Here is a 16,120-nt window from a genome sequence, read left to right on the forward strand (position 1 = left end):
TGTGGTCAAAACAGCTACAGGTTGAACCTCTCTCCTCTGGCACCCTTGGAATCTGATTGGTGCCAGACAAGGGAATTTGCTGGATGATGGGAGGTCAATATTGTCTTGCACATTACCAGCAGTTCCACTGCTTACTGGATTCTTAGAAGACATTTATGGGTAAATTGTAGCTAACTAGCACTACAGAACACTGAGAGCCAGGGCTGGTGGCTGTAAACAAACTTTATGGGACCATGGCAAACTTGGCCACACCCGTGCTGAGTGTTCATCCAGCTAACTAAAATCATGATGGCTTACAGAGTTTGCCGGATGAAAGAGTTCTGGATTAGAGAGGTTCAACCTATATCTAATTTAGCTGTTTAAGATAACTGTCATCTGAGTATTTAAGCAATGATGCATAAGAAAAAATGCAACAGGTGCACTCCAAATTGAATATAGGACGTAACCATTCATTTTATAACTCTCATTCTATATATAGTTAAATGTTTTATTTTTGCAGTTTTAATTAGAATATGGAAAAGATGAGAAAGGCTCATCTTTCAGACAGAAGAAATGGCCAAAAGGAAAACGGTCTTACAGGCTAAAAAAATCCTTCAGTTCTCTAAAATATACACTGCCACACAATTACTCATGATGGGCCATTCTCTCATCCTAGTTCCATGGCTGTAAATCCAGCAATCAGATTCTGACCCTCCTGATTTACCAGATGTAAATGAGATCAGAATCTGCCCTTAGGGCAGGGGATGTGTTCCTTAGAAATACAACAGAAGGAAACTGAATTACAGGATTATGGTGCTATATCTTTCTGGCTGTGATGAAATGTGGTACCAGTTTATTAAGTTTACCTTACTACACTAGCAGGGGATGAATTCAGTGACATGGTATTTCTTGTCGCTGTTGAATTTCCTATGAGAATTAAAATGTGGTGTATGGTATGTTGCAGGAGAAGTTTGCCAGGCAGTGTAGTGTATATATTGTTCACATATACATAAATTCCTTATTACATGACTAAAGCATGCTCAGTCTTAACCACCTTATTTTATGTCATCTTATGCATGTATATTAATTAAGACAGTCAACAAGAGGACTCTGCTCCAAGTCCACTAATATATCAAGAAAGTGAAGCCCACAGAATTGTTAGCGATAAATCAGGGAATGTGACAGACAGATTTTAATTGTTGTCTATCTAATAGTGACGAATATGCCAGAACAGCTTATTCTTACCTGATGTTGAAAGTCTTCTAGACTTAGTTATGTAACTTTCAAGGAGTTTCCTCATCTGCTGATCAGTAGCTTCATCTAAGGCACACTTCCCTTTCTCATTCTGGAATAGTGGGTCAGCTCCATACCAAAGCAGTAACTCTGCCACCTAGAGGTAAAAATTTTCAGATTTTTTTGTGCTAATATTTTATTTTCCATTCCTCTATCCTCATATCAAAACAAAAAAGCAGTCAAGTAGCACTTTAAAGACTAACAAAATAATTTATTAGGTGGCGAGCTTTCGTGGGACAGGCCCACTTCTTCAGACCATAGCCATACCAGAGCAGACTCAATATTTAAGGCACAGAGAACCAAAAAAGTATTCAAGGTTGCCAATCAGAAAAAAAATTATCAAGGTGAGCAAATCAGAGAGTAGAGGGGCAGAAGTGGGGGGGGGGAGTCAAGAATTAGATTAAGCCAAGTATGCAAAAGAGCCCCTATAGTGACCCAGAAAATTCATATCTCGGTTCAAACCACATGTTAATGTGTTGAATTTGAATATAAAAGAGAGTTCAGAAGCCTCTCTTTGCAGACTGTTGTGAAAATTCCTCTTCATTCATTTATTCCTCTTCAACCTTGATTACTTTTTTTGGTTCTCTGTGCCTTAAATATTGAGTCTGTTCTGGTATAGCTATGGTCTAAAGAAGTGGTCCTGTCCCACGAAAGCTCACCACTTAATAAATTATTTTGTTAGTCTTTAAAGTGCTACTTGACTGCTTTTTTTGTTTTGATAGTATAGAGACTAGCACAGCTTTCACTCTGTTACTTCTCTCCTCATATATGCTTCTTTCTCAATACTTGCCTCCAACGTTAAAATACAACTGGAATTTTAAAATCCCCAGTAATGGAATTAACCAATACCAGTTACTGTTCTCAAACATTCCGCTAAATGCAAGTTTGTACAAAGCCTTCCCTTTTTTTATTTTTAAATTTTGCTTTGGAGAATTACCAGCTGCTTTACTAAAATGCAGGTCCAAAAATGAACTCTTGATAGTATGGTGATTTCCTAAATTATTTTTTAATATTCAATGTTGTGAATAAAGCCATGGTAATTTTGTCCAATTTTATTCATTATCCAATAAGCGCATGTAGAACAATTGCTTTTAAACATTAGGAAATTCGTAAATTAATGATTTCCTTTCTGGGACTAACTCCTCCCACCCTCCCTCCAGCACTACTGGGGTTTTGTTTCTCTCTGCATATCCAGAGAAAAGTTAGTTCTCAGATCTCACCATCTTCACCTAGTCACTAAGGCCTCGTCTACACTAGCAAGCACATTTGAAATTGGGGCTAGAAAACAGCCTTCTTTTGAAATAACTTGCGGAGCGTCTACACACACCCTGTGATCTTGCGAAAGTAACATCAAAAGAACAGGGCTTTTCTGTTGAAGTTGGTCCTCTGTTCCCACGGTGGGAAGAGCAGCCCACTTTGAAAGATTATTTTGAAAAAGAGCAAGTGTAGATGCTCCACAAACAGCTATTTCAAAAGACGGAGTCCTCCATGACAGTGATCAGCTGGCAGGCAGCGGTGCCACTCTCAGCATATGCAGAGCTCTATGGGTCCAGCGTCCAGCCACGTTTAAAGATGCAGGCTGCCACAAACCTCAGGCAGGAAGCTGAGAGTGTGCAGGCAGCAGGGAGCCCATGCTGCTGCACAGCCCGATCCCTGAGATGACAACCCAGCCAGCTCATTGCCCTCCCCAGCCCAATGGCCAGCCACCATGGACCCCCTGCTCACCCCAGGGGCCCCCCAAGGACAGCAGGGAGCCTTCCCAGGAGGTGAGCCAGGCCTCAAAGTGCCAGGCCCCTCCTGGATGGAGGCCAAGATCCAGGAGTTCCTCTCCCTCTAGGAGGACGAGGAGGTCCTCCACCAAACTGGGGTCCAGTGCCACAACACTATGGCCTTTCAGTGGCTATCCAAGGGTCTGATCATCCAGGTCCACCCCACCCACAGTCCAGACCAGGTCCAGTCAAAAGTCCTTTGATTACTGTTTTAGGTTCTCTATGCCTTGGACATTGAACCTGTTCTGGTCTGGCTGTGGTCTGAAGAAGTGGGTCTGTCCCACGAAAGCTCACCACCTAATAAACTATTTGGTGAGTCTTTGAAGTGCTACTTGACTGCTTTTTTGTTTTGAAACTATACCAGGGTTATTGCAGGGCTGGGGACACGGCCAGGTGTTTGGGGGCAGCTCCCACAAGCTGCCTCTACCATAAAGAGCTCCACCACCTCCTGGGCCCAAGGAGGCCGGATCGCCGAACATTGTGCTGGGTACAGCAGAGCCTGACACTGAACCAGAGATGGCCACGGAGGATGAGGAGCGCCCAGGACTGGCAGCCAGCACCAGGTGCCTGTGGGCACCAGGCAAACTGGACCCTGGCAGCGATGATGAGGGCTCAAGCGATGGGGCCCTCATCATTGACATCCCATTGGGGGCTGCCCAGCCAGGCTCCATACACCTGTGCCTCGTACTACTTCCCACAGCGACCCACAGAAGGTCGTACGCATGCCAGCCACCCCAGGGCCTGAGGATGGGGCACCAGGTCCCCCCCTAGGGTGGCCACAGGCCTCCCACATGGCTGCCAGCCCTGGTGGATGTGGACCCCAGACAGCTATGCTCCCCAGGCCCCGGGGAGCCAACACGTAGCACTCAGCATCACGCGGCCAGGACAGCAACATGGGTAGGCCAGCCATGGAGGGAAAAGGGCAACGGGGGGACGGGGAGCCCATGCCCATGGCACCCATGTGGGGAACCCTGGAACATGGTCATCGCACGGCCTCGAGGATGGGGGTGTGTGGGTGGGGACAGGAGGGTCAGTGTCCAGTACTAATGGCCTGTTCCCCTCTCCCCTTCTCTCTACACAGCCCCAGCAGCCGGCAGCTGGACCAGCCCCACCACCAAGGGCACGGGGGAGCAGCCTGGACCCTGCACAGTCCCTGCTCGGGGCTGTCGCCGTTGCCAGACCATCCACCAGCACCACCAGCATGGGGAGGATGAAGAGTGGGATGCTGCCCACATCGCAGCCCTGCGGGACCTCACCCGCATGCTGCGGGAGTGGCGCACCATGGAGCTGCAAGCCTGGGACTGGGTTGCGGCAAATCTCAACAGCCACTCCCACACCTGCCCCTCCTGTCCCCACCCCACTGTCCCCCAGCTGCCTTGCTGCCTCCCCCGCTCCAACCTCCCCTCCCGTCCCAGTCCCTGTTAGCTTCCCGCTCCGACCTACCCCCACCCTGATCCCTCCTCCCCACCCCCCAGAACCCCCACCACAAGCCCAACCTCGCTGCCCTGGTCCCTACCCACCTGTCCCTGGCCAGTCTCATACCGCTGGCCCATATGTTGCTGGGCAGGGCTGGCCAGGAGGAGGCTGCACCTGCCACCCCACAACTCCCCCCAGTGCCGACCCTGGGGAGCCTACAGTGGCCTCCCCCCAGCCATACCTGTACCCCCTGTGCTGCAGGCCCCAGCCCAGCTCCAACAGGTCCCCTGGACATGGGGGAGCGGGGAAGGGGCAGGTGTGGGCAATGGGGATCCCGGCCCTCGACCCCTGTTGATGGATACAGCCCCCTGCCCCAACCTTTGGCCCTCCTGGGGCTCGGAGGGCACCTGCCCAAGGCCACTACACCCCCGTATATAATTGCCCAAAGTGACCCCATTTGCAGTTCCCCTGCCCTGTATATAGTTCCCTGGACTTGACACAAGCACAGACTGCTGTCAGGTGCAATTAAAGAGTTTATTGTGCAGTTTAACCCCAAGTTCCCTGTGCATGTGTGGGAGTGGTGCTGGGAGTGTGCATACACGGGGGTGGGGGTGGGGTGTGTGTGCAGGGTGCAGAGGTTACTGCAGTTCCCACTCAAAGGCCTGGCACAGGCCTCCCATGCCCGCACCCCATCCTGCTGGGCTTGGCGGCATGGGGCAGCAGGGGGCTGCTTGTACCCATGTCCTGCCTCGACAGCCCACCCCAGTACAAATGGCTCGTGCTTTGCCCCCATCAAGTTGTGCAGGGTGCAGCAGGCCCCGACCACCAGCAGGACGCTGTGGAGGCCCACCTCCAGCCTGGTGAGGAGGCATCAGAAGCGCCCCTTCAAGTGGTTGAATGCCTGCTCAACGGTATTGCGGTCCCAGTTCAGCTGCTCATTAAAAATGTCCTGGCTAGGCAGTGTGTGTCTCGTGTATGGCCTCATCAGCCAGGGCTGCAGGGAGTAGCTGCATCCACCACAATGCAGGGCAGCATCATGGTGTCCCCAGTGGAGAGCTCCTGCCGGGGGATGAAGGTCCTGTTGGCGATGCAGTGGCCCAGCCCCAAGTTCCGGAACACCCCGACATCATGGGCGCAGCTGGACCAGCCCATGTGGATGTCCTGGAAGCGACCATTGGCATCAACAAGCGCCTGCAGGATCAGGGAGTGGTAGCCCTTGCAGTTTTCATAGGCCCTGCTGCTGTGCTACAAGGCCGAGATGGCGATGTGTCTGCTGTCCAGGGCCCCAAAGCAGTTCAGGAACTCCAACTCGTCGAAGCCCCAGATGGTGTCGTCCAGGTCCCCAACATGGATCAACTGCCACAGGAGGACCCTGTTAATGGCCCAGATGATCTATGGTGGGTGGGCGTGGGGATTGCGGTCTTGAGTGTGGAGTGGGGTGCAGTGTGCCCGCCCAGCCCTGTCCCTGCCTCTGTCCCCTACAGAACAGGCCTACCTGGGGCCCCCTGTGTTACCACCCATCTCCGCCCCATCCCCTGCAGGGCAGACCTCCCCGGGGCCCCCACCCTCTGCCCACCTCCTGCCTCCACTCCCGCCCCTATGCCCAGCAGGGGCTGTCAGTCCCAGTTCTTGATGGTGACCCTTGCCAGGGTCCCCCTGGCCCCTGAATGCGTTGGGGGGTGTGACCCGGGCATGGCTTACCTTGTTGAGGTCCATGGGGGCCCAGGGTGCCTCCTCTGCTCTCTGTTGGTCTGTGTGCCTGGGGACAGGTAGCTGGCCCTCAGTGTACGCAGGCCAAGGCTTGGAGTGTGGGGGTCCTTTAAAGGGACAGCAGGCAGCGACCCTGGAAGGGCTCATCTGCCATGTGACCCTGCCCATGGCACTTCCTGCCCCTGTACTTTCGAAAGAGTGCCCTGGGACATGTGGACACTCTTTTTTGAAAGTGCGATGGGGGGCCGTTCAAAAGGGCAGGTTGAAACTTTGGTCCCCATTTGACTGTGTAGACACTTTGTTTTGAAAGGCCGTCTTTCTACATTAAGTTTCGAAAGCCGTCATTTCGAAAGGGAGCTGTAGTGTAGATGCAACCTAAGAGAACATTCCTAAATTCACAGTTTGCAGGTAATTCTGTCATTGTCAGAGTTTTTTCTCAGTCTCCCTTCTTTGCCCAATAGTAAGGTATAATTAAGATAAAGGAGCACTCAATCTGCAATGAAGTGTTCTCTAAATGCACACATTAGGGGAATGCTGCCAAAGCTACTGTCAACCTGCAGACCCTCATTCAACCGGAAACAGTGGGAGGGAACTCTTTTCTTACCCAGTGTAAGCTGGGACTTCTTGCTACAACCTCACTACTGTATTATCCAAGGTCTTCATGATCTTTAATGTATGCTTCTTCACAAGCCTCCTATAAGATAGGGAAGTATCCCCATTTTACAGATAGGAAACTGAGCAAGGAGAGACTAAATGATCACATATAAAACTTGGGGATGAGCTGTAAATTGACCCTGGGTTTTGCAAGTCCCTGATGAACAGCCTAATTGTGGTACCAGTGAGACCTTTAGAAAGCAGGTCAATTTTCTCCAGATTTGAAGAGCTAAAGAGGATGTTAGGGACATAATTTGCTACTGCACACCACAAAACCCCACAAATCCTGAGATGAACCAAGTGTTGAGGAGGAGCAACCAATTTCTCTGGGTGCTGCTGGAGAAAGACATCCTGGTAGGTAGTGGAAGAAGCCATGGATTAGGCTTTGTCTCCACTATAGAGTCAGGCAAACATAAAGTAGCATATATCTAACTAACTATGGGTATGTCTACACTACAAAATTAGGTCATATTTATTGAGGTTGACCTTTAGCATCCTACCTTCATATCTTCATTTGGTTTATGTGTTTGACAGAGTTTACCCTCACTGCCACGGCTAATACTGACTATAACAGTGAAATGCACTGTCGGTAGCCATCCTACAGTCCCTGACACCCATTTAAATTCTGAGTTAGGCTCCCAATGCATGATGAGACAAAAATATTGTTGCAAGCAGTTCTGGGTGCATGTTTTCAGCCTCCCATGATGCACTTTTCCTCTGCTATCCATGCAGACACCATAGGACAGCAAGCATATACCCCACTCAACTGCAAACTGCAGTTGTAAGCTTTGCAAACACCTTGTGTGTTATCCTGTAGTTTGTCCAGAGACTAGGCAAGAGCCATCTGCATGAGAAAGAATGTGAGGAGGCCACAAGCATAAATGTACAGGAACCCACTGAATGGAGCAATTGGCATATGCTGGCAGTATCAGACATGTTGAGCATTGCTTCCATTGTTTAGTGGAACATTGATTCTGGTCCTGGGAAAGAAGCATAAAATGATGGGACTGCATCGTAGTACAAAATTTCTGCACGTATAAGGTAACTTTCATGGAACTTTGTGAATTGCTCTCCCTTGCCCTGAAGTGGAGAAATACCAAAATGACACCTGCTCTGACTATTCTGAAGTAAATAGCAAGATCTCTGTGGACGCTCACAAAGCCAGACTGCTACGAGTGAGTGGGCAATCAATTTGGAATGGGTCAATCTACAGTGGGGGCTGCTGTGCTCCAAGTAGCCAGGGCAATCAAAACCCTTCTGCTAGAAAGGACAGTGACTCTGGGCAATGTGCAGCACATAGTGGAAGGTTTTGCTGCAATGGGGTTCCCTAATTGTAGTGGGGAAATAGATGGAATGCATATCCCTGTCTTGGCACCAGACTAACTTGCCAAAGAGTACTCAGTAAGGAATACTCCTCAATGGTATTGCAGGCACTGATGAATCACAAGAGCTGTGTCACCAACATCAATGTGGGATGGTCAGGAAAGGTATGCATGCATGCATATTTAGGAACTTCAGTTTCTTCACAAGGCTGCAAGATGGATCTTTCTTCCCAGACTGGAAAATTACTATTGGAGATGTTGAAATGCCAATAATTATCCTTGGAGACCCAGCCTACTCCTTGCTCCCATAGCTCATGTAGCTGTACACAGGCAGCCTGGACAGTAGTAAGAAGCAGTTTAGTTTCAGGCTGAGGTAGTGCAGAATATTGGTAGAATGTGCCTTTGGCTGTTTAAAAGCATGTTGGTGAAGTTTACTGACTAGGTTAGACCACAGTGAAAGCTATATTTCCTGTGTTATTGCTGCTTGCTGTGTGCTGCATAATATTTGTAAAAGAGTAAAAAGTTACTGATGTGGTGGGGAGTGGGGTCAAGGCCAATCACCAGGCAGATAGTTATGAGCAGCCAGAAATCATGGCAATAAGGAGAACATAACAAGGTGCACTGCACCTCAGAGAGGCTGTAAAAACCAGTTTAATGAATGACAAGACAATAACAGATATTTGTGTTGCTTGTTACCAAGATACCTTATGGTGTACAAGTACCGCCCTGTAAACCAACCCTACCCCCTAACACTGCAGGCACAGTGAAAAAAGACTCTGTTGTTCTGAAATCATGCATTTTTATTTAGGAAATACACAGAACACAGACATACATGGGTGGTGGGTATAAGAAGCAAAGGCAGGCAATGCCTCCCCTGGTCTTAGAGTTCCACCTCTTCCCTCTTCCAAAACCTATTCTGACCATTCCTGAAGGGTGCCACGGGACGCTGTTGCAGGCTGCAGACAGGTGGCTCTTCTCCATGAAGAGATGGGTGCATGACACATAGAAAAAGTATTTTCAGTATCATGGCATTGAATAAAGAATGAGAAAACAGGATCCTCTTGCTCAGCTGCATTCTGTGTGGCAGCTGGAGGAAGAAATGGAAGTAGCAGTTTGTGGACTGGTTCAATAGCCTCAGCAGCAAGTAGGCCTCAGACTCATCAGTCATACGTTTGGAATGTTCCCATTCTCTATGCCAGTGTTTTCCAAATAGGGTTCTGAGGAACCCCAGAGTTATGCAAAGTGAAAATAAGGGTTCTGCGAAAAAATTCCATTACAATAACATTTTATTATTTTAAAACAATAATTCATATTTAAGCATTTATGAATCTTATTAAAAACAATTTTCATTTGTGTTTAACACAATAAGTGTCCTTATGTAATGCCAGCTTAGACAGAGAGTGGGGACAATGATGTCACGACTCAGCTAGTGGTACGATTGCCTGTTATATACCACCGTAAATCCCTGTACTCACTCTCAGGGACTGTGGATCGTTTTGGGTTGGCTTATGTTAAGAATATTCAGCTTTATCAAGATGTGCAATTAGTCAGTCGTTATCCTTCACCAGCACATACTTATGCAAAACTGGGTTCTCAAATTACACAGCAACAAAAATGAAATACAGAGACCAACTGAATGCCGTACCTGACATGCGAATCCAACTTTCCAGTATTAAACCAATATAAAACGAATTTGCCAAGAAAAGAAGAAAAAAATTCTTTGCATTGAAAACTGCCAATATAATGCATATTAGTTTTTGGGCTTTATTTTTTGTACACATTAAATGTGATTTTTGTTTTTAAATATGTGCAATTAAACTAAATGTTGATTTCATGACCCTGTTTAGCATTTGTTTATTATTATCCTTACTTATTTGTGGTCTACATTTTCAGCTCCATATATGACTTCTAAGGGGTTCCACAAAATTATTTTGAGTTTAAAAGGGTTCCGTGGCTAAATAAAATTGGGAAACACTGCTCTATGCTGTACCTCCTATCCTAAAATTACTAGTTTAGAACAAGATAAAGAGATGATACTGGCTTGGAAGGTGGGAGTTCATTTTAGCTTATCATCTTCAGCTTTTGGTTACTGTTGAGACTCATGGTCTTCCTCAGTGAACTGTTCTGAAGACAGGTGTTGAATTACATGCTCTTCATCCTCCAGGTTTTCTGGGGCACCTTTCATGGTCCCTGTTGTTGCCTCAGTCTAGCTCTTATCAGCAGCCTGCCGGCTAATGAATCTGGTGGGTCTGACAAATGGATCATGAGCCACTTCAGGCTGCATACCAGAAGCCCTTGACAGCAACTGGACAAGCACCTTGTAAAAGGGACATAAAGAAGATGTCATGCCAGAGCAACTGTTGGGGTCTTTTGCCCTCCTGTGGTTCCAGCACGAGGCTGGAGTCTGCTCAAGGCCTGAACGTTCCAGCTTCCATGAAATTTCTTGGTTCAGGCAGATGTTCCTGTCACTCTGATTGAAGTCATGGAAGACAGTACACTGATGACATATTGATAAACACTCACTTGTGCTCAGTTGGACAAGTGGCTGTTCTCAGAGCAGGATGCATTTTTACCTGTATTGATCTGTAATGAGTTCAACACAAAGCTGTTCTCATTTGGTTACTGCAGCATGCTACTACCACTGAAAACGATGGGACAGAAGTCTTTGTAGAGTGGGTAAGAGCCATGAAGAAAAGGGTTCAGTGCATGGTCAGAATAGGAGTGGAGCACTGTTGAAACCTGTGTACCCTTGTTGAATCTTGTGACCCTTACTCATGCCCCTGAGGCATGTTAGCTTACTCACGCTCTATACCCCTTCAGACATGTGCTCCTAGGGTTCAGGGTGCATTATAACACAACCATATGCACAGGTACATGTACAGCAACGAAGGGTCCTGTGGCACCTTATAGACTAACAGAAAAGTTTAGAGCATGAGCTTTCGTGAGTTAACTCACTTCTTCAGATGCATGTACAGGTACAGTCGCTCATATAGAAACAGTCCTTATTTAATGGAGAGGAAGGAAATAGAGATTATGAGTCAGCAAAGAGGTAGTAAGGATGAGGAAGTAGGCAGAGCAAGTGAAGGATATAATGTAGCAGAAAAAACTACACCCGTAAGATCTAAACTTGAGATCTCGCAACCATCTGTTACATCTATAGGGAAAAAAACATTGTGTTAGTTCAGTTCAAAATCCTGATCTACTTTCAGTCCAAAATTTTGTCTCCAACAGCAGTCTCCCACTTTGAAAGGAAATACAAACAGCATATTTAATTGTGCAATAATGTATATTTTGATATCTTCATACAACTCAAATCAGGAGACTTGGAGCATTATCAGTCTAGAGCTGTGTCTACACGTGCACGCTACTTCGAAGTAGCGGCACTAACTTCGAAATAGCGCCTGTCGCGGCTACACGCGTCGGGCGCTATTTCGAAGTTAACTTCGACGTTAGGCGGCGAGACGTCGAAGTCGCTAACCTCATGAGGGGATCGGAATAGCGCCCTACTTTGACGTTCAACGTCGAAGTAGGGACCGTGTAGACGATCCGCGTCCCGCAACGTCGAAATTGCCAGGTCCTCCATGGCAGCCATCAGCTGGGGGGTTGAGAGATGCTCTCTCTCCAGCCCCTGCGGGGCTCTATGGTCACCGTGGGCAGCAGCCCTTAGCCCAGGGCTTCTGGCTGCTGCTGCGGCAGCTGGGGATCCATGCTGCAGGCACAGGGTCTGCAACCAGTTGTCAGCTCTGTGTGTCTTGTGTTGTTTAGTGCAACTGTGTCTGGGAGGGGCCCTTTAAGGGAGCGGCTTGCTGTTGAGTCCGCCCTGTGACCCTGTCTGCAGCTGTGCCTGGCACCCTTATTTCGATGTGTGCTACTTTGGCGTGTAGACGTACCCTCGCAGCGCCTATTTCGATGTGGTGCCGTGCAACGTCGATGTTGAACGTCGACGTTGCCAGCCCTGGAGGACGTGTAGACGTTATTCATCGAAATAGCCTATTTCGATGTTGCTACATCGAAATAAGCTATTTCGATGTTGGCTTCACGTGTAGATGTAGCCTAGATCTTCTGTGCTAATTTAGTATACTATTTAGTTACTATTTAGAAAAGTACTGTAGAGTGAAAATTCCTCAGGCAGACCATGGTTTGTGCTAAAGACCCCCTATTCGATTCTTAAAGTCTGGAGTAAGCCTATAATATAGAAACCCAGCTAGCATGAGTGGAAAGATACCTTGCTGGGCCCCCCTTCTCCCTTATCTCTCTCTCACAAGATACTTCACTGGGCCCCTTCTCCCTTATCTCTCTGTCACAAGACCCAGAGAAGGGCATCCCAACTCAGGCAGGAAGGGCCTTGAACCCTGAAGGGAGGAAGAGGTGCCTCAGCAACCACATTCCAAGGAGAGGCCCTGAATGTGGAAACCAATTGTTAGTACTGTTAATGTTTTGTGCTTTAAATCTTCTAGATAAACTCCTCTGATGCACCACTGTGGAGGCATCACCACATCCTCTAACCTGTCTTGACATGAACCGGTCATTGTTTATCTGTTTTGTTTAACATGTAGAGGAAAACACCTGTAGTAGAAATAAGATGCTCTATGAGCTATGGGCGGAGATACTCTGTAACCTTTTTCACCTTTTTAGATTATTGGGTTATTGTGCTCATTTTGTCTTGCTGCTAGAACCTATCCAGGGCTACGTCTACATGTGCACGCTACATCGAAATAAGCTATTTCAATGAATAACGTCTGCACGTCCTCCAGGGCTGGCAACGTCAAAGTTCAACTTCGACGCTGGGTAGCACCACATCGAAATAGGCGCTGTGAGGGAACGTCTACACACCAAAGTAGCACACATCGAAATAAGGGTGCCAGGAACAGCTGCAGACAGGGTCACAGGGCAGACTCAACAGCAAGCCGCTCCCTTACAGGGCCCCTCCCAGACACAGTTGCACTAAACAACACAAGATCCACAGAGCCGACAACTGGTTGCAGACCCTGTGCATGCAGCATGGATCCCCAGCTGCCACAGCAGCAGCCAGAAGCCCTGGGCTAAGGGCTGCTGCACACGGTGACAATAGAGCCCCGCAGGGGCTGGAGAGAGAGCGTCTCTCAACCCCTCAGCTGATGGCTGCCATGGCGGACCCTGCTATTTCGATGTTGCGGGACGCGGATCGTCTACACATGCCCTACTTCGACTTTCAACTTCGAAGTAGGGCGCTATTCCCATCCCCTCATGGGGTTACCGACTTCGACGTCTCGCCGCCTAACGTCGATTTCAACTTCGAAATAGCGCCCAACACGTGTAGCCGTGACGGGCACTATTTCGAAGTTGGCGCTGCTACTTCGAAGTAGCGTGCACGTGTAGACGTGGCCCAGGTGTGGGTGACACCCACGTTGCAGTTTCCCTCCTCCCATCAATAATCTATATAATCAATTGTAATCTATTATTTGGCAGTGCTTCACTGAGTCCTGATGGGCGAAATAGCACTCCACCAGCACTATGTATAATAAACCCTCCTGCTTGCTTCATACATGGTGTCCAGACTTTGTTTCAACAAGTACCCCACAAAAATTAGAAAAATGCAGTTAATTTCCGCTATCATACACCAATGAACAAATGTGTAAAACACTGCTTGTGATTTTGTTAGAAGTCAGAGAGCAAGAACCCCAGATTCCATGAAGTTTTAAAGTGAAACCCCAAATTCTAAATAATCAGCACCACATGAAATGAAACTGAGATCATACCTCATAGTGGCCCTCTTTAACTGCATCCTGTATTGGTGTCACTTGGTCACTTCCTTTACAGTTAACATCAGCTCCGGCTTTCAAAAGCTCATTTGATACCTTATAAAAACCTGCCACACTGGCTTCATGTAGTGGAGTCCAACCTATGACAAAATAAAATTGTCAACTACATCTTACATTTCATATTTGAATAATAATCTTCACATCAATTGTTATCAATTTTGTAGACTACTTAACAGTTTTAATTTTTTAAATAACCTAAATTTATTCAAAATTGCAATATTTTAAGAATAAGTTGACCATGTGATATGTTCATATAGTTCAAAAGTGATACAGGTGAAAGGTCCTAACTGTCAAAATCTGCCTAAGAACTGCATGCCACTGTAACAAACGTAGATGTTGGATTGTGTATTGCTCAAATAGGGAAGAAACCTTAACCTGTGCATCTCTCTGTGAATAAACTTAAACTAGGGTATGTTTAGACAGCAGCTGGGACATATAATTATCAGCTTGGATAGACATACATATGCTACTAGGTCTGCTTGTGCAAGTATGCTAAAAATAGCAGTGGAGATACAGAAATATGCTTAGCAGCATGGGCTACCCACCTGCGTGCAGCCTTATCTGAGACCCTAGATATGTACTCATGTACCCAAGCCACTGCTATTTTTAGCATGCTAGATAGCTCAAGCACAGCTAGCACCTGCACATGAGTGGTTACGGTTACACTACAGCGATGTCGACAAATGTCACTGTCAGAAGAGATTTCCCAACAACACTTCCGTCTGGTGGCCACATCCAAAAGACAATCAGAAGAGTACTCCACTCTTTCGACAGAGAGGCTGGACTGCCCAGCTGGTCTCTCGACAAAAAAGGCACATGGAAGCACAGCAGGCAGGGCTGCCCATTGCTGTGGATGCCCAGTCTGTGGAGAGAAGGCCCTCCCAGAGCGTCCATACAGCTTTTTCAACAGCAGCATTATGTCTCATGGCTGAGAGGCAGAACTCTGCCAGTGGAAATGCTGAGTTTTGCCAACAAACTGTCAACAAAACGCATTTGTGTGTGGATGCTCCACCAGTTTTGTCTACAAAACCAGGGTTTTGTTGGCAAAACTCGCTAGTGTAACTGTAGCCTATTCAAACTGGGAGTACAGATACACCCAACAATCTTTTTATGTAGTCACTCACACTGAAGATGACAGTTAAGAAAGAAGTGAGAAAATAAAGAACCTGAGCTATGTATAGTACCACATATGTTCCTGTCCCAGGAGCGGAAACTAGCAATTAATAATGGTGGGGGTTGTATTAATGGTCCATTTCATGCTTTCCAAGCATCAGTAAATGTATAAATGTGTATACTTTTAAGGTCAGAAGGGACTATCATAATCATCTAGTCTGACCTTCTGCTTTAAGAACATATAAGAATGGCTGAATCAGAAGTAAAATTATGAAAAATATTTACTTGTTTTCCATTTCCCTTTCTAGTTATATGGAGCAAATCTATTTTCTGCCTTTGTGGAGAACGGAACTGTAGCAATCTGAGGCTGAGCAGCAGGTGGAGCACAGATGCTCTTCATAGTGACAGTGGGAAATCTAGGGTTGAGCAGGCATGTTGGGTTCTCTGCCTTGGGAGCATGGGGAGCTACTGAGACTTGGTGAGAAGCAGTTGTTCGTCTCTGTTCCCCCGCCTAACTCCATGAGCCACAGCAGCTGCTCCAGTTCCACCCATGCCACTCTTGCCTCCACACCCTCATTGATGCATAAAGCTTACAATGATTGATATGTCAGGGTGAAACATAGATCAGTCTCTATAATATTTCCATAGCAGGGGCACTAAGGGCAATTTTACCCAATGGAAGAAAGGATTTGGGAAAGATGAAGGAAGTATGTATGCCATGAGCTACTGAGTATAGGTTTGTGTGAGTTCCCTGCATGGCAGTGCTCTTATTGAATCAATAGAATGAACTGGAAGAGACAATAGGAATCCATCACACCATACTTTCCAATCCTCCTTCCACCACTACCTGCCACAAAGCATACTTATATCTGGTTAATCGCAACTGTTTTTTTTAAACTATCTCCACACAGGTGGAGATACCCCAATACATATCTGGAGTGTTGGCTGGCTTCTGGGTATCTAAATTTGACACGATCCTTTTCCCATTAAGTCAAGGGCAAAACTCTCATTAACTTCAAAATGAGCAAGATTAAGCCAAATTCTAAGATGTCTTACATACTGT

General features: G+C 47.0%; 1 protein-coding gene across 1 annotated transcript in view; it reads right to left on the reverse strand.

Moving 5' to 3' along the window:
* ANKRD31 (ankyrin repeat domain 31) overlaps window positions 1–16,120 on the reverse strand; it is a 97,102-nt gene that overhangs the window by 44,785 nt on the left and 36,197 nt on the right. The window contains exons 11-12 of the mRNA XM_074994238.1: window positions 13,882–14,024; window positions 1,225–1,369 (exon numbers count right to left, since the gene is read on the reverse strand). Coding sequence (XP_074850339.1) covers window positions 1,225–1,369; window positions 13,882–14,024 — 288 coding nt within the window. The remainder of the gene's footprint in view (window positions 1–1,224; window positions 1,370–13,881; window positions 14,025–16,120) is intronic.

Source organism: Carettochelys insculpta, chromosome 5 (genome assembly GCF_033958435.1).
Source record: "Carettochelys insculpta isolate YL-2023 chromosome 5, ASM3395843v1, whole genome shotgun sequence".
NCBI lineage: Eukaryota > Metazoa > Chordata > Testudines > Carettochelyidae > Carettochelys > Carettochelys insculpta.